Source organism: Morchella importuna (assembly GCF_003444635.1).
Source record: "Morchella importuna strain M04M26 chromosome Unknown Morimp01GS010, whole genome shotgun sequence".
Taxonomy (NCBI): domain Eukaryota; kingdom Fungi; phylum Ascomycota; class Pezizomycetes; order Pezizales; family Morchellaceae; genus Morchella; species Morchella importuna.
In genome coordinates, this window is record NW_025763407.1 from 880,283 (window position 1) to 904,614 (window position 24,332).

Sequence of the window (24,332 nt, forward strand, 5' to 3'; positions counted from 1 at the left end):
TGATAATAGCCTGCACGTATGGCGATGACCCTTGTCCCGATGTCCGTCAGTCCAAAGTACCGCCAAAACTCGAAAAATTGGCTATCTCCGGCCAGGGATTATCGCTCGAGTGATTGGTTGAATGGCATCGATCTGCATCAGAAGTTTCCCACACAAGTAATTTTGATCTCTGGAAGCTAGCCAATTTTTCGAGTTATGGCGGTAGCGGGATGTATCATATCGGATCCAGAAGGAGAAGAGGGAGGAGAGAGTGAAAGAAGTAAGACGGCGGAGATTTCCATCGGATCAATAGCCCCGAGAAAGGCTTGCTTGCCACTTGTGCACCCCGAGGCAGCTGATATCCCGATCCCGGGTAGTTGCTAGGAACACCGAACAGAACCACCACCATCACCACTTCTCTACATACTATAGCGCGAGAAGGCCTAGAGGGCGGGTGTGTCAACTTCAGAGGAATTTCGTTTGTATGGGAATCTGAGGAAATGTCAGGGTTAGCCTAGGCGCTAGTACCATTATGGCCAATTTCTATAAGTTTGATTGGCCGATTCTTTAAAAAAACGCCGAAGTTTACACACCTACCCCCCATAGCTTCTCGAGCCATATACTTAGAGACCGTTTGATATTGCCTGTCCAACAGGTGCTGTAAGTACTCTACAGAGTCTGGTAGAATTAATGCGAAAGTCAGCGCTAAAGGAGTGGATTTCTTGGTCCGTGCTCACAGCAAAGGTCGTTTCAAGAGCCAATGGGACTATCGGGTCACGGAGAACCCACTTTCGCAATAATTTTACCAGATACTGTACAGAGTCTGGTAGAATTATTGCGAAAGTGGGTTTCCGTGACCCGATAGTCCTATTGGCCCTTAAAAGGTTTTTTGCTGCGAGCACAGACCAACAAATCCACTCCTTTAGCTCTGACTTTTGCAATAATTCTACCGGATACTGTACATGTATGCACCCCATAATGCAAACCTGGGGCGTTGCGAGACCTCTCGCCAGGCTAATATTCCTAGGCACCCGCACCGTGTACTTTAGACCGTACGTTAACCTAGCGCGTATAGTTAAACCGAGCTTAAGAACCCACTCCATGCAGCTAAACGGCACGTGCAGAGGTGTGAACGTATTTCCATCTGCATACATATCTTGAGTAATCTGCGTCGCAACCACACACAAATTGGCTAGAATAACCAAATTTTGAAACCACTTTAATTGAGCTTATATTGAACCTTAAAGTAATAGAGGCAAATCACTTGTACTCCCTCCTTATGGTTGTGGAAAAAGGCGACGTTGAAGTTAAAAATTTGATTGCAACAATGTTCGGATAATTTTGATAACTCGCAATATTATATCACATCCAACTTGCATCCAACTTGCATGTCTTGGAAGTCTTGGGAATAAATATTTTTTTGTTCGTTGCTTTAAGGTGCTGGCTAAAAGTCTCTAATGCAACCCCATAGAACATGAATTTATTCCGCCATCAATACCATCGTTAAATATCTGAGTGTTTTACGGAAGGTCAATTTTCGTCTGAATTTTATAACAAAGCAGTCCGTATAAAAAACGGCTCTCATTTGAATATAGTAAATATAGTAAACATCTCTGGGCGTATCATACATCCCCATTTTAGAAAATTGGTCAAAATTGACGGTTTAGGTCAACCGCCTTTTAATGTGGCGAAGTATAAATTATCGGTTTTGACACTTGGTAAATACATACTCTCTATTGTTGCTTGTTGTCATGTTGTTTGGTGTTAACAATTTTATTGTTAAAAGTATCATTGTATGCTATGTGTACTGTTGTACTAGAGGCGGCTTGGCATCTGGAGTTGTAACTATAAAGAGAGAGCTTTCGCTCTCTCTCCTTTGTTTTTTCTTCAACCTCACCACTCGATCTACACATACGGAGCAAAATCTATTTTGGAAGAAAGGACTTCTTCGATACTCAGCTCGTTTACAATACTACACTTCAAACGGATACGATGGCTCAAACAGATTTCCAACGCCTTGCCGTTGGTCTACAAATCCTTCGAGATGAAATTCCCTTGATTTCGAATATGCCAATTCGAGATGCTTTGCAACAGCAGATCAACGCAATCCAAGAAGAGAGCAACGCCAACCGCCAGCAGATGGCCGATCTTTTTGAGCAAGGACTAGCACAACTTCGAGACCAGATTGCACAACTCGGAGGCCAGAATGCACAACTTCGAGACCAGATTGCAGAAGTACAAGCACAACTTCGAGACCAGATTGCAGAAGTACAAGCACAACTCGGAGGCCAGATTGCAGAACTTAGAGGTGATACTCTACAACTACAAGGCCAGGTTGGGCTGGTTCAAAACGAGTAAGTCTTTGCCTGTCCTCGTTTGGCCAGACAGCATGACTCACAGTTCAACTAGGCAGCAACTTCTGCCAATGAGGCTGTATAATGCCTCTGCTAGTGAGCTCGCACCGCTCCGATACCCAGCTGCAATACCCGGGCCGAATGACCATATATTGCCGGCAACCCGCCGTCACCTTTCAACGTTTAGTGGCAAGTGTTCCCTATTAGCAATTAGTGAATGTGGTCCTTGCTAATATTTCATGATTCTCAGCAAATCAACTTCAAGCTGCTTCTCAAGCACTCGGACTTCCAGCCTTGCCCGCGAATACCCTGGTTGAGGATCGTAGACGGCAGATTGCAGACTACATCGGTGTTTCCTATTGAAGAGACGCTATTCCTCTGCTCTGTTACAGTCACAGAGAGGGCGGTTGGTGAACGTGGTTGGTTCCGTTTTTTATTCTTTTTAATTGTATAAGAGCATGCTTGGTGTTTTGCTGGGCTTTTTAGATCGATGGTTGCATCGGAATGGTTTTCTTTTTTCTACCACAGTCGGGGCTTGATCTGTAGGTTTTATGGTTAATAGAAACTTTAGGCAAGCATCAATTTTGGTCAAAATTGATGGTTGCAGGGATTATTTGGCTGGGTGGCGAATAGCATTTTTCAAAATTGATCGTTGGCCTAAAGTTTCTAATGTCGTGAATTGTTAATTGATTTGCTGTGGCGTTATTTTAAAGAACCAGAAAATGGGGTCTCGGTGCATAGGCTCTCGGCGCTGTCGGGCAGATTATTCGTCAGGCATTAGTAATACAGATACGCGCGGGTTAGCCTGGATAAGCGCCCTAAGGAGGAAACGTAGTTCTAGCGCTGGCGCTATTTTGTTTAGGTGGCAACCTCTAGCTAGTTTTGCTTGCTCTTGTTCTCGCTCTCTCTCCTAGTCTACATCATCATCAATATAAATTCGTATTGTCGTCGAAAAGAGACTGATCACAATAAACCGGCCAACAGCGCCGAGGGCTAGGCGCCGAGTTTGACTCCTATTGGTTGTTGGCCACTTTGAGTGACTCGGAGAGCAAACGAGGAAAGCAAACGGCGATAGAACTTTGAGGAAGATAGTGGGGCGTGAGGCTGAGGCCCTGTAGAGTAGTGTTTATAAAAGTGGCCGCGCCCATTTCGGCTCTGGGGGCATATACTTGTTTACCAGCATAAGAACCAGAAAACGCAGTTGCTCAGGGCAAGGATTATTTGTATGGAGTGGCGGTGATCTCTCATACAAATCATTACTGTTTCCGTCACTTGCATTTTTTGGTTCTTACCCTGGTATACGAGTACACACCAAAAACAGGAACATGACACTGGCATGCCCGGTATGAGGGGATTAATTATACTACGGGAGGTGGAGCTGTAAATTGAGAGGGAGGAAGTACTGGGTGGAAAATAGAATATAACGATGGCTTGAATTGACTAAGAGCATCAATCACTATTAGCTGGGAGCTGGTGCTGGCCATATGGTTAACTGCGGAACTGGTAATGAGCACTACGAGAGCTGGCTATGGCCAACGGCGGGAGCTGGCCACGGAATGGCTAAAGGCAACATTAACTACTGGAGGTGGCCAATTACTATGGGTGCACTGGATATGGGAAATACTACAGAGGTGGCAGAGATTCCTGAGCAGGAGCAAGGCCTCGCGGTCGCGAGGTGGGCCACTACAGTATCTGGTAAAATTATTGCGAAAGTGGGTTCTCCGTGACCCGATAGTCCTATTGGCCCTTAAAAGGTTTTTTGCTGCGAGCACAGACCAACAAATCCACTCCTTTAGCTCTGACTTTTGCAATAATTCTACCGGATACTGTACTAGTACACAAGTATTTGATATCCTTCTAGCGTATTTCACAGCCTGGAGAGTGGCGAAGTGGCGCTTTAACAGTAGATATCGTCAAATTGAACCACAAGTGCCACAGAAGCCACAAGTCCACAGAAGTGCTGGATACAGACGAAGGGATGCACATCTCTTCTTGTGTATCGCCGGCCGTCGCTGTTCTCTCCAAGAAGGCAGCTTTATAGTAAAACCTAGCCCTCACTCTCCGAACATCTTTTTGCCTCTGTTTTTGCGAATGGATTATTACCATGGGTCTGATGATACATCGATACAAACGTATTCCTTCGTTCGTCAGAGCAAAATTAGAGACATATGATGCCCGCAACGGCGTGGTGATAGGTATTCAGAAAATCTAGCTACCTACAGACTATGGAGACACCTGAAAAAGGTATAGGAGGGGTCACAGAAGGTGACTTTACTTGCCGGGTTTTAAAGAGTAGGACGGAAGTACAGCGCGAGGTCGTAAATTATGGGAAGACACCCATTTTACACCAAAAATGACACTTTTCAACTTGGTCTTAGACCACCAATTAGTATGAATAATTTCTGAAAATTGAAGAAGTATATATTTTGGATGTCAAGAATTTGTAGGCAACGACTAGGAAGAGTGAAGACATTTGCCGAGGAACTTTTCGGGGATGGCGGTAAGACTTGTCGGTCTATTCGTGAAAGATTCCTTGGTGAAAAGGAGGGGACTTGTTGGTGATGATGAGGGGACTTGTTGGTGATGAGAAAGGACTTGTCGGTGGAAGGGGGTCTTGGTCAAAATCAACCACCACAGCACCTCTTCAACCTCGATAATGTCAAAATACAAGGATTACCAAAATGGGGCCCTTTCACCACTTTTGGGACCCGTTTCTCTCGATGTACTATTACTAGAGTACTCTCGGTACCTACGTAGGGAAACTGTGTCTCTTTCTTTGACCTGGGATGTCGATAACTTTACCACGTATGTAGAGCATACTACTGGTTACAGGGAGAAATTCACCACAAAGGCTAGGTGTACCTACTGTCGTTCACGGGGTATTGGCGGATACTGGGTGTTGGCGGCTTGGCTGTCGCTTTTTAGGCTTATCCGCCAACACCCAGTACCCGCAAATACCCGTGAACGACAGTACGTATAACGTGCATGTGCCCGACGTTTAGTTAGAGCTGAGAACCAGGGTGTCCACCTTAGTTGACCCTTCAATGCGGATAGCTAGCCTCGTAAGGCGAGTAAAAAAAAAAAAACGCTACATGTACCCTAGAGTACATGTTGGTACAATGCCTTCTAACCTACTAGTGCTCTAGAGTATAGTACCTGCTTCACCAGAGGGATCGGTAACGACTAGGCTTAGTTTTCACCGCACAAGTCTACATACATGTAGTTCTACATGTGTTAGTATACGTAGGGAGGTATCTACTGTACAGTATCTGGTAAAATTATTGCGAAAGTGGGTTCTCCGTGACCCGATAGTCCTATTGGCCCTTAAAAGGTTTTTTGCTGCGAGCACAGACTAACAAATCTACTCTTTTAGCTCTGACTTTTGCAATAATTCTACCGGATACTGTACATGTACAGTACTATAGGTATACTAACGCGCCGGAGCGGCCCAGTTGTTTCCCAGCTATTATTTAACCTTCCTGCAGGTCCACGGCACCGTATATCAGAGTAATATCTCGCGTGCCCGATTTCTGAGCTGAGCCATCGACGTACATAGAAGCGATCTTGGGAGGATATTTGCACTTTTCTTGACGAGTCGTTCGTTGTTTTTGCTTCGTAGTAGATATACAGCACATTACTGTTTCTCTATGAATGTGCAGTTTGGCTGTAAATAGCCTGGACTGTATGCGTCTAGTGATACTAAATTTGAATCACCGTGCTCAATCGACTTGCATAACCCTGTCAGACGTGCCTAAATGTACTTCAGAGGCTCTGGGCATGGGTCCCCCAACCAGATCGATCACATTATTATTTGACCTTAACTTGATTATTAGTTATTCAAGCTAAGGCCGTATACGAAAAAGGAATACTTTTTTCTTTCCGTCTTCCTTTCCCTCAAGTGGCAACGCGTGCAGCGGACGTGAAGCTAGTAGTCGGGGCAGGAAAGAAGAACCTGAAAGTGACTTTTGATGGAAACGGCCTCTGATTCGTGCCTGTTCAGTACATACACCAAATTGAGCCCCTGCTTGTAGCTAGCATTTCAGGTTCTTCTTTCCTGCCCCGAGAAATCGTTCTGTCTGTATGTAACAAGAACAGGGACAAATCGTAGATTGTGTCGTAAATAATAGTTCTCTACGCTATTCCGATTGGATAGCATATCTACCGGCCCCGGTTATTTGAACTCTTCAAAACATCCTATTGGCCACCAGTCAGTGTTGCCGAACTTAAATTTGTTTGATCATGCTGTCAATTAGAAAACCCTTGATACCGACCTCGAGAATTTGAGTTATTTTCATTTAGTAGCTGAGAGGTAGGTTCTGTAGTATTATACCAGCCTAGTCTATCGCCAGTAGTTATTGTCGTTAGATTATTAAGTGGGAGTAACTCTAGGCTGATCAAATCTCGATGTCGTATTCCTGTCAAGGTTTATGAAAAGATACGTAATATCAGTTAAGCTAGATAAGTCTCGATCTCATAGTTATTAGTATGCAATTTAATTGACCTCCCATCCCGTCCCAAAGGATAGGAGATCGGTGCCATCTGACAACTCAACGAGATACACCAATGTGATTATATCCGAGTCTCCTAGCCCCAAATAACCTGCATCTCGGGTTTTGACCCAATATCGATCAGTGAGGTTTGAATACGGTAATCCGTATCTGAGGAGGAAGCCATACTCAAATCGCCCTTGGGCGTAAACCCCCCCCCCCCCCCCTTTTACAGAAGAGATTTCCGCTGCTGAATATGAAGCATCAGATGTGCTAAACCTTGTTTTAATTAAAAGAAATGTTGCATGGATATGTGCGTTGAGCACAATCTGAGCTAGGAAGAGCTGGAAAACTCAGCTGAACACATAAATTGTGTTGGTGCACCGCATATCCTCCTTCTCCCGAGATATAGGCCAACCTTCACGGCCAAGCCTCTCATCCCCTATATCTATTACCCACTTAGTCCTCGCGGCATTTTAGACTGATGATCATCCCCGACAGTATATCAATTCTCCCGGGGGTGTTTATATAGGTCACACTGCTTCATGGCCTGAGACCTAGGATAACAAATTGTAAGGCCTGGAATCCTGATGTGGTAAAATTACCACTCAGCATGATACTTTGAAAAGAGCGAGGAAATTAGCAGTTTTACTGCTCGTTTGTGCGCCTTGACATGCAGGATCGAGTGATTCCCCATTTCCTAAATTTGAAGTTTCAATGACTTCTGGCATCTCAGCGAAAGTAATCCTAAGTCTAAATATTTTTACTAGAGACTTTCTTGCGCTCGTGGAGTGATCTACCCCTTTTCACCAATATTTTGGCAAGATTAAATGCTAGATTGCGTGGTTCACAAAGTATCACTCGCAGTCCACAGCCTAATCCAGATTTGCGAGTCTCGTATTGATTGATTGATTGATTGATTGATAATTCATCAATTGTATGCAGCTGCGAGTCACGTATTCCCAATAAGGCGGATCTGTACTATATCCACAAAATATTGCGTACTGTCAGAGCTTTCAAAACCACGGACCAGCAGTAATATAGGTACATGTATGGTGCGCCCACGCTTAAAGGTAGCGGATCGCGACGAAATGTCAATCGCTTAAGGCTTTGCCACGAAAAATGGTAAAAAAAAAAGCGGAAAGATAGAACTCTAGTTCAAGAGATGAAGTTTAGTTCTATCTTTGCAGATTTTTGATATCTGTCTAGGTTGAAAAGCCTTAGCAAGTTGAAATTGTGTATTTTTGTATGTAAAATGCGCCAAGACTGAACAAAGTGGAACAGTATTATACCCATTTATACCCACAGAAAAGCAAACCTGACTGATCCGTGGCAGTAATGCAGCAAAATGGCTAGAAATCCCTCTTATTGGCCCATGAGGCCCTATTCAGCCACAATTGTTCCAGTTCCGTATGCCACCATATCACCTTTAAGAGTGTGCGCACCATAGTTCAGTTTGAATTTCGAGGCTTTGTTGACAAGGGTCGAAAAGTATGTCCTAGAGCTTAAAAGACTGAGAACACCCTTCTTGAAAATGAGAAAAATGAAGGATTATCGACCATGATGGGAAGCATTCCAAGGGGATGATAAACCAAGGCTTGGCGGTGATGACGTTTCTAAAATTCAATATTAACACCATTTCTTTAAATTATATTGGAACTTCGAAACTCTTCATCATTCGTTATTGAGCGGAAAAGATACCACGTATCGTATGATCATATGAAGCTTGGATGGCGACTGCGACAACACGCAACGTAGGAGGGTGATTCTTGTTATGCGAGTGATAATCTGTGACCATAAGGGCTATACTACATGTACCTATGATCGATATATGCTGCATAATAATGAGGAGTGATTGAGCCTACTCTAGCCATCACCGTAAGGAAATTGTCTTATAACTGAGGGACATACAAGTGAAGCGCGTGTTGAACACATACCTCATCCCACCTCCACCTCCATCCCATCCCCATCCATTTCCCTCTAAAGTTTCATTTGCCCTTCTTTCATGGGAGACGACTCCCCTCCTTAAGCATGAGACTTGGTTCACTTCTATTCTTTGTTCTCATATTGGTCCTTGGATGTCCCCTCGGGTCTAACAGGAGTGGGGCAAGTCTCTTGTGGTATGATCACTAATATAAAGTATGTGTCATGAGTATCAGGAGTGCAGAGTGGGAACAATGTGAAGAGAGCTAGAGTACATCCTGAGAACTGGATTTATGCCACAAATTACAGTCCACTGCGGTCCACAAAGCTGGGCGGGGTTCCTCGTGTCCTATATACCACGGGTGCATGTGTAGGCCTAGATACATCGATCATACCCTTCCTACTTCTAGCTAGGCGCCTCGACTTTTAATGGTATGTAGTTGTGACCGATCCCAATTTTTCCATGGCGAATTTGAGGTCATACTTCCGAGTCCCTTTCTACGCAAAAACCGTGGCATCTTAAACTTTGAGAAGTACTCTATCTCCGGGGATAATAAAGAATTCAAACACTTTGTCTCGTGATCCCCTTGCCCGCATTCCCCGAGAGATAGATCGTTTCCGGAGTTGGGCCACGTATTACCAATTGCCCAGCTCTATACATGCATCACCATACATGGCTGCATGAAAGATGTATCACCCCGGCGAATTTCATTGTTTTTCACCAGAAATATGGCTGGATTTATAAACAAATTACTACCGTTACCTGTATTTCACCCGGAGACGACTATGTAGTACGTCCTTGAAACAAATTAAACAACTACATGTAGCCGTAACCCTAGTCCTCACGCCGTCAACGGGAAATCGCAGGCGATGGATCTACATGTAGTTCTCGATAAGCACATTAATCAGGAGCAACCTCCCAGCTACATAGCAACTCCATCATATACATACCACAACGACATCATTTGCGAAAACCCATCATCCACCTCTAAAATATCCCATCTTATTACCGATTAATCCGCCCTACACCACAAGTGTCTCCAAAACAAGCTCACCAAATTCAACCTTTTCGGCCCCGCTCAATGCATTCTTAAGCCAACCATAGACTACATGTACATACATGTATATACATTAGTAGCTTGGTCGAAAGTAGCACAAGCTCTTGTATAACAGTGCCTGTTCATCGGAAGATCGGAAGAATCAGAGCACCATCTAGTTTAATCATTTATCCTCACAACCCCCCAATAAACTTATTCTTCTCAAGCTAACAGCCTCAAAGCGACTCCCAAAAGATTACTAATTCTTCTACCTTTGATCCGCTTTTCTGTTAAAGTCCGAGGTCCGCCTCACCTGCGACCTATAGAAGATCCCAACGTTGACCAAGTTCCTAGCTGGCCAATCGCCGTGATGGCGCCACATACCCACTAGTAGATATGGCATACCAGACCCTGTAGTTCCTCTTAAACTCTAGTTAGATGGCACTATAAATGTCGAGAAATATGATATTTATCCAGCTGCTCCTGTCTTGCAGAAGTGCTGTTAGCAATAACCTTACGTACGTTACGCCGGTCCGAGATATTATCGATATTCATCAAATTCCTGACGCACATGAAGAAAGGACGTGACACATGCGGGGCGCCATAAACCGAAGCCAATCCTAGCCCTCGATCTCGGATAGCTTCAGAGCCCTAAATCCATGAGGCACCAAAGCAACCTTGTAGAACCGAAAATACAACACTCATCATGGCATATGTATACGAAACTAAATCATCAAATCATTACTTGATAAAAAGCAAAAAGGGAACATAGGAACACCTCCCATGCTATCGAATCAGGCTCGACCCCGGGTTTGAACCGGGGACCTCTCGCATATTAACTTAGGGTGTGACCCTAAGCGAGAATCATACCACTAGACCAGCCGAGCTTGTGATGAGACACAGATTATCACTCATAATCAATTTTTTTTCTTTCTTTGCTCATAGGATACTAAGTACTCTTATAGACAGTGATGGTCAAGCAGCACTTTTATTCCCTTTGTAAGTATTTATTTGCATTGCTGCGAAGTGAGAGCTAAAATCGTTGAGAGACTCTGAGATCGTACGTCCGGTTGGAATTCATCAGGGGAGGATGAGACTGCTTCACGAAGGGTCACTCGGTTCACACATTATATGAGACCTCTTAGTCGTGGCGCATGCCCGCACACACATTACGATTAATGGGCCCTCACTTCAGTAAATTCTACTTGGCTTATAACGTTTATACTAACGGGAGGGTGTATTATAAGGACCATATGTTTTACGCATTACGTAAGCTCTAATAAGTTGGCTATAAGCATACATGTATTTTAAGGCCTCTATAAGGCTTTCATAAACATTTAAAGGATTTTAAGAGTCCCTCCCGGATAAGGCTCTCCTAGTAAAAAGCACACGCAAAACCCGAACTCCTCTCACCGATACGATCATAAAGCATCCAATTGAGCACCTGATTGGGTAATGCAAGCAAACAGAACTGCTCTACATGATCAGGCGAACCCATGCTTCAAGTTCCAACTATGTACCGCACGGGGCTTTACGCCTCGAAGGCACACCGAAGAAGACCGCGCTGAAACCACCCAGTGCCAATTTGCGATAATCTCAGTTACTAAGCAGAACAGGAACAAGGGCCCAATCACGCCCTGCATTCGGAAGCCTCAACTCCCTCGAACCACAACTATTTGTGATTCATAAGATCAACGATTACCTGATAATACAAGCTCGGCTGGTCTAGTGGTATGATTCTCGCTTAGGGTCGCACTCTAAGTTAATATGCGAGAGGTCCCCGGTTCAAACCCGGGGTCGAGCCAATACAAACCTAAGTGTGAAGGATTCAAATCCTTCAAATGGTGGTCCCTTTTATTATCCTTTTCTTGGTCACAATGACAACTTGTAATTGTATGAAGTAGATAATAAAGTAGTTTGCGCATTTTTAAGTCTTCTTAGAGCCTAATGCCGCTTTCCATGTTGAATACTTGTTAGTGTCAAATAAAAAAACCTGCAAGCTTAGCTAATAAATAAATGATCGTGAATTTTTAAACTTACCCCCGGCTTCTTCACATATGCAATCAATTTGAGGACCTTGTAATAAGAACCCCTTCCAAACATATTACGTAGCTGCCGTCACAAAAGTTGCTTGACTACTATGTACATCTTAGTACATGTGCAGCGACTGGTAATAAGTGATGGAATGCCCTGAGAGTATAAACACTAAATGTTGGTGGCGTTTTACTAAAATAGGTATCGCTGTGTTCCATCACTTATTACCTACTGATGTACATATAAGTTCAATGAATGTTGCAACTAGAAACCTTTAGACTCGAATAGCATAGACACATATTCAGTGTTAGAGATGGTACGTTTCGAGTGATTATTTGTGAAGAACATGTACATAGACGTTCAGATTGAGTGGAGTAAAGGTTCAGAAAAAAGCAGCAGGAAAAACTATCTCGAATTCCATTTCCTCAAAGTAATTTTCTTGGTATCAATGCTATACTAAAACTAGAAAAGATAAAATGCTAAATTCCAATATTCATTATCCAATCCGTATAACCCCTGAAATGATCCTGCACACGGTGAACACAAGTAAGAAAATACTTCTAACCCGATCCATTACAGCCCGTTCTCGTTATGATACTTCATCTTCAACTCTGCCTCCTTCTCCCACTCGTTTGCAATCAACTTCGCAACATTCATACCCATCAAACTGCTAGTCTCCATAGTGCTGATGAAGCTCTCGATGCCGCTGGTATACCACAGTCCTGTATCCATAATTGGGTCTTCAAATGTGACTCTGGGGTACAAGTACGGGTATGCTTGCCATATCTTTCTATACGACCAGCTGATCTTCGCCTCCTCCGCAGTCTTTGCGCCTAGTATCTCGTATAGCTGAGCATCTGTGAATTCCTTGGGCGAGAAAACTTTGTAGAGGTACTCGTATCGACCTTTTCGGGTGTTCTCGTCGGTGGAAGGGCTGCCAGGATCAAGGTTGAAGTTGACAGTACTACGGAGGGTAGAGATGGAAAAGAAGCCCACTGAGCCCACTGCATCAGAACTTGTGCCGCGAGTGAATCGTTCAGAGGCTTGCTCGGTTTCGTTGAGTGTGGTGAGGATAGCTTCAGGGACTCGGTCTCCAACAGGCAAACCAAAAAATTCGGGGTCCAGCTTGTTTGGTGAGGTAAAGAGTGTCACGTGAAGAGTTACATAAGGAATTTCGTCGGGTGTCTTTTTGAGTTCGGGACTGATTGTTAATTCTGAGAACTGATATGGCGATGCGAGGATAACATCGTCATATTCCTCTTCCACGACCTCTCCGGATGGGCCATGGGAGCTGAGAACCCAAGTCTTGGGGTTTGGGCCGTTGGGATCGCGGGTGACTGAGGAAACCCTGGTTCCCAATCTCACTTCAGCTTTGGAGGCGTCGACCATGCCCGAGAAGATCCTCCAGTTTCCACCCCGAACACTCACAGCACCGTCGGTGGCCATGCAGACCATCGTCTCCAATCCGTGGATAAGACCCAGATTTTGACCATAGTTCACGCGAGTTGATGCTTGGATGAGGTCTGTCGGGAATTTCCCATTAATGCCATTTTTAACCAGATATTGCTCCCCGGTGTCAGACGTAGCTTCCAACAGACCAGCTTCCTCAACCACAGTAGAGAGGGAAGAGAACGGGAATAGTGGCGCCTCGTACATGTTGAGAAACTTGCCCACAGTACTGGACATCAGCTTTTTAGTGCGCATCGGTGCAGTAGGACCATATTTCCAGAGAAGCTTAGCAAGGCTCCACCAGTCCTGGAGCTTTCCTTCTGTATATGCTTGACGGAACGCAAATTTTGAGCCATCCCAGACTGCAAGTGGATCTACATTTTCTTCACCGGGGCGGTCCTCAGTAAAACCAGAAATATCAAGACCGAATTCCTCGACTGCGTTCATAAGGTTGTAATTTACTGAGACGAAGATTGATGCACCGAGTTCTACAGGCTCTGTTGGGTCGTTATAGACATTTACCGTAGTACTGCGACCGCCAATGTAATTCTTGGTGTCAAAGATAGTTATGTTTACTGGTTGCGTTCCGGCATATTTGCGAAGGTAATAAGCGGCTGAGGAACCCCCCGAACCAGCACCTGTAGTCAATTGATTAGCTACCTATCGGAGCTAGCGAAGATGGTAGTGTTGTAGTTACCAATGATGGCCACTCGCTTTGTATGTTGCCAACTTAGCTCCTCGTTTCCCAGCGGCTGCTGCTCATGATAGTTGTGAGCCTCCGGAGAGCTGGAGGCAAAGGCGTAGAAGAAGAGTGTAAGGGAAGCGAGAGTGAACGTGGCGAGCACAACGCCCGCTCGTGATTGCACCATGATAGCTTTACTTAAACTCCAAAGAAGAATAAGCTCTTGCGGAGTAGAAATTTCAGAGCTGAACAGAGGGTTTGGTTAAATACTGAAACCTCAGGTGAGTTGGAGTTGAGGGAGGTTGGGAGGCTAGAGGGCATATATGTAGTCGTAAGATATGGTGTATCCGCGTACTCCCGCTGTCTTGCAGCCTCCCGAGTTACTTAGTCAACAGAGGTTACAGGATGATTCACCAAATGGAAGACCAGTGCACCTAATCTTATAATCATTCTACGCCTTACACGTATATCCCCGTAACAGCACCTACAAATCCCCGCTTAGGAAAGGTAAGCGCTAATACAACTGGCGCCTGTGCCAAAGACGCGAAGAGCTTTGCCAAGATAATCCCGCTCTCTCGCGGTCACGTGCTGATGCTAAGCGCACACTTGGACCCCGCCTGCAAACTCTAAAAGCTAAGCTCTCTGGTCAAAGTTGGCCTTAGGAGTAGCCTCATTTGTCCAGGTTATTAATTTGTATATATTATTGTTTGATGATCTACAACACTATATGCTCTGGTGGCCAAGTTGGTAAGGCGCAGCACTAGTAATGCTGAGATCCTCGGTTCAACTCCGAGTCAGAGCATTTTTCACAACCCTTTTACTCATCTTCCCATCGAAACCAAGAACTACAAGTAGATTCTTATCACGCGCATGCTTCTTTTAAAGTAAGATTAGACATATGTTTAATTCAGGTCAAGTCTATTTCACGTCTCCAGTGGATTGCCGCGCGAGGTCGTTTCTCTCGGCAATGATCAATAAGACTACTTTCTACAATACTTTAACGCCCGAACGGGTATTTTTATAAGACGCGATTTTAAAATAGGCTGGCATAAGGCTTGGGTCTCGAGTAGGCCCAAATTTGGCCTGTTTTTGATATAATCGTGACCTTTGCTCAGGACTACACATATATAAGGCTCTAATAAGGCTTTCTCTGGGGGTAAGGCTCTCGAATAGAGAATAATTAGGAAAATCCGTAAGATGAGAGCTCAAAAGAACAGCTTTCTCGAGGTTCTATGGGTTAGGGCTACGAACTTAGCAGATATCAAGCCGTGTCCTCGTATTACTCCTATATATGGCCTCTATCCCTCTACCTCTCTGTCACCTCCGCTCCCTCCATCACCTCCGCTCCCTCTATCACCTCCACTCCCTCTATCACCTCCGTCCCCTCTACTATCCTACACCTCCATCTCGCAATTGTCAGGTTCGATAATAAAACATGGGCTAATCAGCAAATACAGCAGCAACAGCGAATCCAGTAGCACCAAATCGAGCACCAAATTAGCACCAAATTAGCACTAAATCGATGCCCGAATTGACACCAAATCGTCTACTAATTGCACCAAATTAGCACCAAATTGACGTCAAATCAGCACCTAGTTGGCATGTAGGCGTGGAGGTAGGCAGATAGGTAGGCAGGCAGGCAGGCAGGCGCGCAGGTAGGAAACTGACGATAAACATGTACATATTTAATTTAAAATTACGCTTGATTTTCACATGAGATATCACCAATATCAAATCAGTATGAAAATAGGCCTGCAGAGACATCCTGCTTTTCCAATGAATAAACCTAAGTACTTCATAGTAATTCACCGCCCGGATCAAGAACTACGAGTAGAAACAACCAGTAAGTGGTCGCGGCAACTGGCCAGCCTCGCGCAGTATTTTTACGAATGGATACAACATCAAAATACATTCGCCTTGATCGACGGCACGGGAGTTTCACAGCACTTGCCAGAGACAATATGTAACTCAGCAGAACACCCACATTCATGAGCCCAGTAAGCTGCAGGCTCGGGGCAGTGAGTTATCACACGCATTGACCCGGCCGTTGATGGACATCCACACCCTCGGAAGTGAGTTCAATGATCAGCCCTCCGCATATGGGACTGCCGCAAGTCCGCACCCCAGGCTGGTATTCGTTCAGTCAACGCCTCTGACTGATCGATCGCAAATACTATCCTGGCTATGACACAGGCGCGATATTGAGTATCCAGTCTGTGCTAGAGTCTATCAGGGCTTCAGAGATTCCAGGTGATTAATTGGGCCTATACTAAATTTAGCCTTAAAACTACATAGTACTATGTAGGTTACATACTTGTATCTCCTCACGGGACATCTCGGGCAAGGACACCTATGTCAAGTTTGTGCTCTCCATTTGAAACACGCATTAGTACAAGTAGTGAACTAACATTTAATCAGGGGAACTGTAAATTTCCTTATTTATGGTCGTATCAATAATAAAATCCTGTAGTACTGTAATCCGGAAGGGGGTATTAGAGCGTTTTGGCAACGGCTCTATTATAGGAATAAAAATAATTAAGGCTCTGTTCGGACGGACGTCAATACTTACCATGGTATTCACCCCAAGTAGAAAGATGTGTAAGTCAGTGTAGTATTCGAGTATTCGGATGGCCCAAACTATTGGTTTTGATACCATGAATACACCACAAAAATGTACCATGGTTTTAAAAAATACTAACCTCTATAGGTACATTTTATTTCCCGTTGCATGTCTCGTATCTTCATGCCTCTACCCAACAATACCTCAACTCCATCCGAACACTTTTGTATTTGGCGAATACTTGGTTTTATCTCAAAGCATACAAGTATTGTGGGGTGACAAAAGTTCTCGTGATTTTTTACGTGGATGTATCATGGAACAACTATAACTCCACGACTACAAAATATATTCAGGAGACAGCTACGCGACTCGAGAGCTTAAGATTGATAGGAACATACCTCTTAGGTATAATTCCAATTACCGACTTTGTGGATTGGTCTTTTGGAAATTCCCTTGCTGGTTGCTATGCGAAAATCACGAGAACTTTTGTCACCCCACAATACATGTAATGCTACCATGCAACCGGATTTACCACAGTACAGTACGAAAAAAGGGGATGTAATAAGAAGTACTATACCAATACGGAATCGTGCAAAACTTCCAAATTAAATCGGAATCCTAACTATTATACCGTATTAATACTGTAACAATACCGTTAGTAACAATACGGTATTTTTCCAAAGATAGTACTGGATCCACCCGCTTTTTTGGTATTGTATTGAAATGTATAGTTCTTGGACGTAAATCATCGTTGCGAAGCAAAACTACACCAAAAAAAGCCATTTTCAAATCGGCGCAGAACCCACCATTTTAAGATATAGATTATACCAATCAGTAAAGGATAACTTAATAGTTATGAGAATCATCTAGCAGTATTAAATTCCAAAAATAATCATTGTAGTGTGGATAGTAGAGTATTTTGTTCTGTTGTTCTCAGAAAACGTGCCAAGACCTCGAATCTGTATGGGTCTTGGCCAAATCCCAAGATTTGTGAATTCAAAGCCATATAACTCCCCAAATATTTGATGAAAAGAATTATAGCTTAGAATATATGTTCTTCTAAAGTGTATCTTGCTATCCTGAAAGTTTCGTGGTGTTTAGATAACAATTGAACCTTAGGGAGGTGGCCAGTTTTAGCCAGTTTTGGTGTGTTTTGGCGCGAAAACGATGATTTACGTCCACGCGCTGTACATACCACGTCTGTCCGAACAGAGCCTAAAGTATGCGTACGTTAGCCAACTTATTAAAACACAACACGAAGAAAAAAATCCTCTTCCAAATTCAGGTTATATAAACCCTCTATGAGGCTTATATCTGCACGCATTTTCACAGCAATGTACTCTGGTGAAAGGATTAAGCCTAGAGATTTCTCTAGTCAGTATACCACCAGTTAGCCATTAAAATAAGGATATTTAAATTTTTGGTGGGCTCAACACAAGCTCGGCTGGTCTAGTGGTATGATTCTCGCTTAGGGTCGCACCCTAAGTTAATATGCGAGAGGTCCCCGGTTCAAACCCGGGGTCGAGCCTGATTTAGTACAGGACATTGTTCTGTCTTTTTTATTTTTTATTTTATCTAATTTTGGTTACTGAGTTCAAGGGCAGGAAACTCTGTTGGGAAGAGCTTGTGGAGAGGACGAGGAAAAGAAAATATAAACCGTCAATGATGAGGATTGGCTCAACAAGCCAGCGGAGTAAAGAGAAAGAGTAAGTATTGATCGCACCAGGGGTCGAACCTGGAATCTCTTGATATCGGATGTGAATCGTAGTCAAGCGCCTTGCCATTGGGCCATGCGACCTTGTTCCAATGCCTGTGGAATGCAAACAAATCCCTTTTAAAGTGTGTTGTGGTGGAGCAAAACGGGCTTATGACCTAGTCTAGAATCTGTTTTAGCGGGAAGTGCGGGAGTGGCGGATAGCGGAGAAGTCTGTGGAAACCGCCGACTATCGTGTCTCGGTGGCTTAGCCGGCCTCCAGACTCGGTATCGAGGGATCAATAATGGTGTGGAACTGCTAGTGCATAGGATGGTTGGAAGAAAGAGCTTGTGGGGGGAAGTCATCGGACCACAAAAAAAACGAGAATAGCCACTAGCTCCATGTGTCGTGTTACAAACTTACCAACGTCTTGAACCCAAGGCCTCGACCAAAGACCCAGACCGGAAATAGTAACTGTTTATCAACGGAAACAAACCCTCAATCTTTTGGCGCCCTTGTGTTGAAGGCCAATACTGAGTTTTGCGTTTGTCGAGGAGTCATAAGCTCTCACTCGATATTGATAACCTTCCGCTTTCTTCTTTCATGGCGGGCCTAGGATTCTAGAGGAAATCGGATTCGCCAAAGAATATATCCGGAGTGAAGGACTGAAAGCATTGAGAGTTACTAACGGAGTAGTGGCCTCCAACTCTGATACGCGCATAAGTGGGGGCATGCCTTTCGCGGTAGACCCTGAGGCTTATCGATAAGGGTCTATGTGATATCTCCAATCTTATCTTATCGCCATGCAGTCTAACTACATGCATCAAAAAAGTATCTAAGGATCTATGGCCAGATACGGCATTTCATAAATCCATCGGAGAGGTGTGCTTCGCGTAGAGATTAAAGAAACCAGGGGACTGAAATACTCATCTGATTCCATCTGAACAGACGAAGGGATGAGTACTCTGGTTGGGCTATAACCTTATCGGGGAATGATCGGACGTGATGGTGGGGGTTTTTGGGTGTAATTTTTTTCCGTTAGTTTTTTCTTTTTCTAACTCTGCCCCTCCCCCGCGCAATTTTTTTCTTTCGGTTTTTTTTTTAGCTCATCAATACACAACAAAACCCCGACGAATTCCCTCATCAACTCGAAATCCATCCATCATCACTACGATTTTTTGTATTCTTTCGTCGACACAGAAAATCCATCTCAAAATGACTGAAATTAACTCTGCCTATGCCCTCTCTCAGGCTCACAAGGAGGTACGCAATCAATTGTAATGGTTTATCAAGTCGGTGCATAATGACTCACGTCATCTACAGCTCATTGAGACTTCTCTCCGCGACAGTGACCCTGAGGTCCAGAAGATCATGGTTTGTTATCTCATCTCATCTCATCTCATCTCACCTCAATTGCTAAAAACCCTATAGGACCTCGAGATTCAGCGTCAGCGCGAGTCTATCCTCTTGATTGCCTCAGAGAACGTCACCTCCCGCGCTGTCTACGATGCTCTCGGCTCCCCCATGTCCAACAAGTACTCTGAGGGATACCCCGGTGCCCGTTACTATGGTGGTAACGAGCACATCGACTCGATCGAGACTCTCTGCCAGCAGCGTGCTCTCCAGGCGTTCCACCTCGACACTGAGAAGTGGGGTGTCAACGTTCAGTGTTTGTCTGGATCTCCTGCAAACTTGCAGGTGTACCAGGCTATCATGAAACCCCATGACCGTCTTATGGGTCTTGACCTTCCCCACGGTGGTCATTTGTCTCACGGATACCAGACCGCTACCAAGAAGATTTCAGCTGTCTCAACTTACTTCGAGACCATGCCCTACCGTGTTGACCCTGCAACCGGTATCATTGACTATGACATGCTCGAGAAGACTGCCGTTCTCTACCGCCCCAAGACTCTCGTTGCCGGTACCTCCGCATACTGCCGCAACATTGACTACGCTCGCATGCGCAAGATCGCTGACCTCGTCGGCGCCTACCTTGTGGTTGATATGGCTCATATCTCTGGTCTCGTTGCCTCGGAGGTTATTCCTTCTCCTTTCCTCCACGCTGATATTGTCACCACCACTACCCACAAGTCTCTCCGTGGTCCCCGTGGTGCTATGATCTTCTTTAGGAAGGGATTGAGAAGCGTCGACAAGAAGGGCAAGGAGACCTACTATGACTTGGAGAACCCGATTAACTTCTCGTATGTCGCCTCCCATTCATTTACACTTTGAATTTCGCTAACCTTTTATAGCGTCTTCCCTGGTCACCAAGGTGGTCCCCACAACCACACCATCACTGCTCTTGCTGTTGCTCTCAAGCAGACCTTCTCCCCCGAGTACAAGTTCTACCAGCAGCAGGTCATTGCCAACGCAAAGACACTTGAGGAGGAGTTCTGCCGCATGGGGTACAACCTCGTCTCTGGTGGAACTGACTGCCACATGGTTCTGCTCGACCTTAAGTCCGTTTCTCTTGACGGTGCCCGTCTCGAGGCTATCCTCGAGGCTGTGAACATTGCCTGCAACAAGAACGCTACCCCCGGTGATGTTTCAGCTCTTTCACCCTCTGGTATCCGTGTCGGTACTCCCGCCATGACCACCCGTGGTTTCGGTACCGAGGAGTTCAAGCGTGTTGCTCAGTACTTCGACACCCTCATCAAGCTCGCCAAGAAGATCCAGTCAGAGCTTCCAAAGGAGGCCAACAAGCAGAAGGACTTCCGCAAGTATGTTCTCTCTGGACAGGTTCCAGAGCTCAACGAGATGAAGAAGGAGATCGCCGCGTGGGCATCTACCTTTCCTCTTCCCGTTGGTCCTGCCTCATAGATCACCTGTGCCTAAGGCTTAATTTCCTTTGTAATTCTATTTTCTTTTTGTTTGGGTCTTGGGGGGAAAAAGTGCTTCAACTCACAAGTGGTCTTTATTTTGTGCTGTCTTGAAATTTTATCTTGTAGCTCAACGCTAGGAGTTTGTCATTGGTTTGGTTTATGTATAAGAATCAAAAAATTGTTTTAAGACACCAGATTCTGAGCTTATTGTTTTCAAACTCGCATGTATTGTGACTCATAATCATGATGGGGTCCTTATTTTGGCAACCGCCAACTTTGGAAACTGCGCCTAAGCCATAAATCTGTTGATTCTTCCTCCATGAATGAAATTATTGGTAGAGATAAGAGCTTTAAACACACCTAAAAAGATGGTCGGAGTAAAAAAAACTTCATAGATAGGGCATTCTAGCTCCGGTCTTGACAATATTGGATGGTTATGACCCTAAGCTTCAGAAGATTCAGAATCAGATATCAGATACTGTAAATGATCGCACCAGGGGTCGAACCTGGAATCTCTTGATATCGATGGTGATCGTAGTCAAGCGCCTTGCCATTGGGCCATGCGACCGCTGATAGAAGGTTGTGGGTATGGTTAATCAAGGGAATATGTCGAGGCTTAATTCGTCGAGTAACATCTGCATGCGTCTGCTTATGTATAGATCAAAGACGAAAGAAGCGGTAGTGGGAGGAGAATGTTTCTGAGAACGTTGTAGAGAAGTTTATAAAAGCTGTGGGTGGTGAGGCCACGGGGGAGGAGGAGGAGGAGGAGGAGGAGGAGGGTGCAGGTGTACAACACAAAAGGTTGTTGCTGAGTTGAGAATGTATCGATGTCTGATCAGCATGGCTTTCAAACAAACAAAAATCGAAAATAAACGACGTCCAAATAGCGTACCCACTCTCCTCCTCCTCCTCCCTCCCCCTCCCCCTCCTCCCTCCCCCTCCTCCTCCTCCCTCCCCCTCCTCCTCCTTTCTACTCATCTATCCTCAACAGGCCCGAATGTATGATATCATGTAGGTGTTGGTTCAATCTGTACTTGTTACATTGTATGATGTACTTGTAGTTCTGGCATGTGGTAGACGACAACGCGCCAAAACGAGCAAAGGAAAACATATAAACGAAGAGGAAGAGAAGGAAGAATGTGAAAGAGAGTGAAAGAGAGTGAAAGTATATGTAATTTGTGGATTCTGGTTCATGTATAAATAAGGTTCCATTTAGTACGTACACCATGAGAGTCCCATTTCCTCCCCACACCCGAACACTTAATTTTGGCACTCTAGTTTATATTGGCAACACGATCCAGGACCCGCAGTACTAATGGCTCGGGTCAGTAGGTCAATGATCGGAATGCAAGATATTTTTCTGCCAAGGCAATGAAAAGAAAATACAGGGGCAATAACCACAATACCAGCGGAAAAATAGTTCAAAAAGTACTATTTATTACCTCATTAAATATATCTTTCCATTTTCTAACTTTAACCTCTGAAAGTCTTTGCCCCCTAAACTCTAAATCTAACGAACTAAAGGCCAATAGCATCTTTCCGGAAGTATTCCCGATAGCCTTAATCAAAACTGATTAAATAGACAGTCTTATACATTGCATAGGTTAAGATCCATGAACAGCCATACAATAGTCGGTACTATCTTAAGGTCTGGCACAGGAATTTTAGCATCACGGGCGATCACTCGTTATTCAGTAATCCGAAATCTGGTTAGCTCAATTGTTTTATAGTGAGATAATATCCATTCACGTTTCCGGTTGCTTATGAGCCTAGTACTACTTGTTCTGGGCTATGTTAATCATACGTATCTAGTCACGTGTAGCCATTCTCTAAAAGCGGTAGTGATTCGCAACCTGAAAATTTGATCATCTGTCTCAGCCGTGTATTCTTAAAGAACGCCTGTAGCTACCTATTTTCTCAGCGTACTGTAAATCAGGCCCCTTAAAGCAGTACTAACCGTAAGGCGCACCCAGGTTGCCCCCAGCCTCTCTCCCAGCTGTCAAGTGATATCCCCCTCAAGCTCGCACTGGAGTAACCTCCCGCGGCTATGCACGTGGGTGGTCATATGCTGTTGTAGAACTATCATCCAAAAACCACTCCCGACCACATCAAAGAACACAACATCTGACGCAGTCATCGTCATGAGACAAAAATCTTCCTAGAAATCCCATAGCTCTACATCTAGGTCTCTTAAGACTAAAATATCTTATAATTATCTCTTAAGACTAGTAATAACCACAAAATATATTTATCACGATAGGCAATTAAGGCGAGTGATATCGTATGATTGAGATTTGATATGTATCTACACGCACGCCTCCCTCCCGCGACTAGAACCTCTAACGCATAGATATTTATATAATAAGATGATTGATATGCATATATGAACTAAGAACGATTCACAAAATGATTGTCTAAGGACTGCCCATGAACCCGTATTTATATTAACACACACACACACACACATGCAAACCCCAGGAGATCCCAGGCAGGTGAAAAGAAGCTTAGTATATTAAAAGCGTATAACTACCTTCTTATACAACACTATGACCTTCACTGCACATTCCCGTATATTCTCCATGATAATATAACCCCCTTATAGCCCTGAAAAAGAAAAACACACTATTTTCTCCTATGGCGATTGGCTTTCGGACTTATGCCTTTGTATAGCTATAGTAGATTAGTGATCGTGAACTAAGCATGAGATGGAGGTGCAGTAAAGAATTTGACACTCATTACTGGCTAGGATTTATGGTGGCAAATCCAGATAACCCTAGCCCTGTTACTATTGCATAAATGCTTTTTTTAAGGGTGTGTGCTCAGACACAAGTTTATGGGTTACCGGGTATAAGCAAATTAGACGTTATTCTTTGTTATTCTAATATACCACAACCCCCGACCACCTTTATCTTTACTAGTAGTACTCTCTGTGTAATACATATATCACATGCCACGGAACAAATTTCATGAGTTAATAATATGAGAGGCCCTGTGAGGTTCGGTCCCAAAGTCATGTTCTGTCATGATCTAAGTAAAACCGCTTATGGTTCGCATCTTAATGAAGGTCACTATATATTTGGTATTATACTACTATGGACGTCGTAAAGGTTAAACTAGCACTGTGTATCACACGAGAGAATGATGGGTTAAGATACTTTGTAAACAATCATCGTAGGGCTTCCTAATCACGCCAAGTTTCGATTCCCGTATCGTTATCTAATACACGAAAACCTTGAAAATATCTTTACACTGAAAGAAGTTGCCACTCAAAATACTTACGCTGTGAATGTCCTAGTCTACCCTTTGCCACG

At 44.2% G+C, this 24,332-nt stretch overlaps 3 protein-coding genes across 3 annotated transcripts; 2 read left to right on the forward strand and 1 right to left on the reverse strand.

Moving 5' to 3' along the window:
• Positions 1-1,971: 1,971 nt before the first annotated feature.
• Positions 1,972-2,696, forward strand: LAJ45_04334 (uncharacterized protein; the record flags this gene model as incomplete). The annotated part of the gene is made up of 3 exons (XM_046113914.1): positions 1,972-2,333; positions 2,389-2,522; positions 2,584-2,696. 3 exons carry the CDS (start codon positions 1,972-1,974, stop codon positions 2,694-2,696), a joined length of 609 nt encoding a protein of 202 aa, XP_045973016.1.
• A 9,691-nt stretch (positions 2,697-12,387) lies between these two features.
• On the reverse strand, positions 12,388-14,132 carry LAJ45_04335 (uncharacterized protein; the record flags this gene model as incomplete). Its single annotated transcript, XM_046113915.1, has 2 exons — positions 12,388-13,901; positions 13,961-14,132. 2 exons carry the CDS (start codon positions 14,130-14,132, stop codon positions 12,388-12,390), a joined length of 1,686 nt encoding a protein of 561 aa, XP_045973017.1.
• Positions 14,133-19,414: 5,282 nt separating this feature from the next.
• LAJ45_04336 (uncharacterized protein) lies at positions 19,415-21,019 on the forward strand (the record flags this gene model as incomplete). Its single annotated transcript, XM_046113916.1, has 4 exons — positions 19,415-19,462; positions 19,523-19,573; positions 19,631-20,400; positions 20,452-21,019. 4 exons carry the CDS (start codon positions 19,415-19,417, stop codon positions 21,017-21,019), a joined length of 1,437 nt encoding a protein of 478 aa, XP_045973018.1.
• Positions 21,020-24,332: the final 3,313 nt, after the last annotated feature.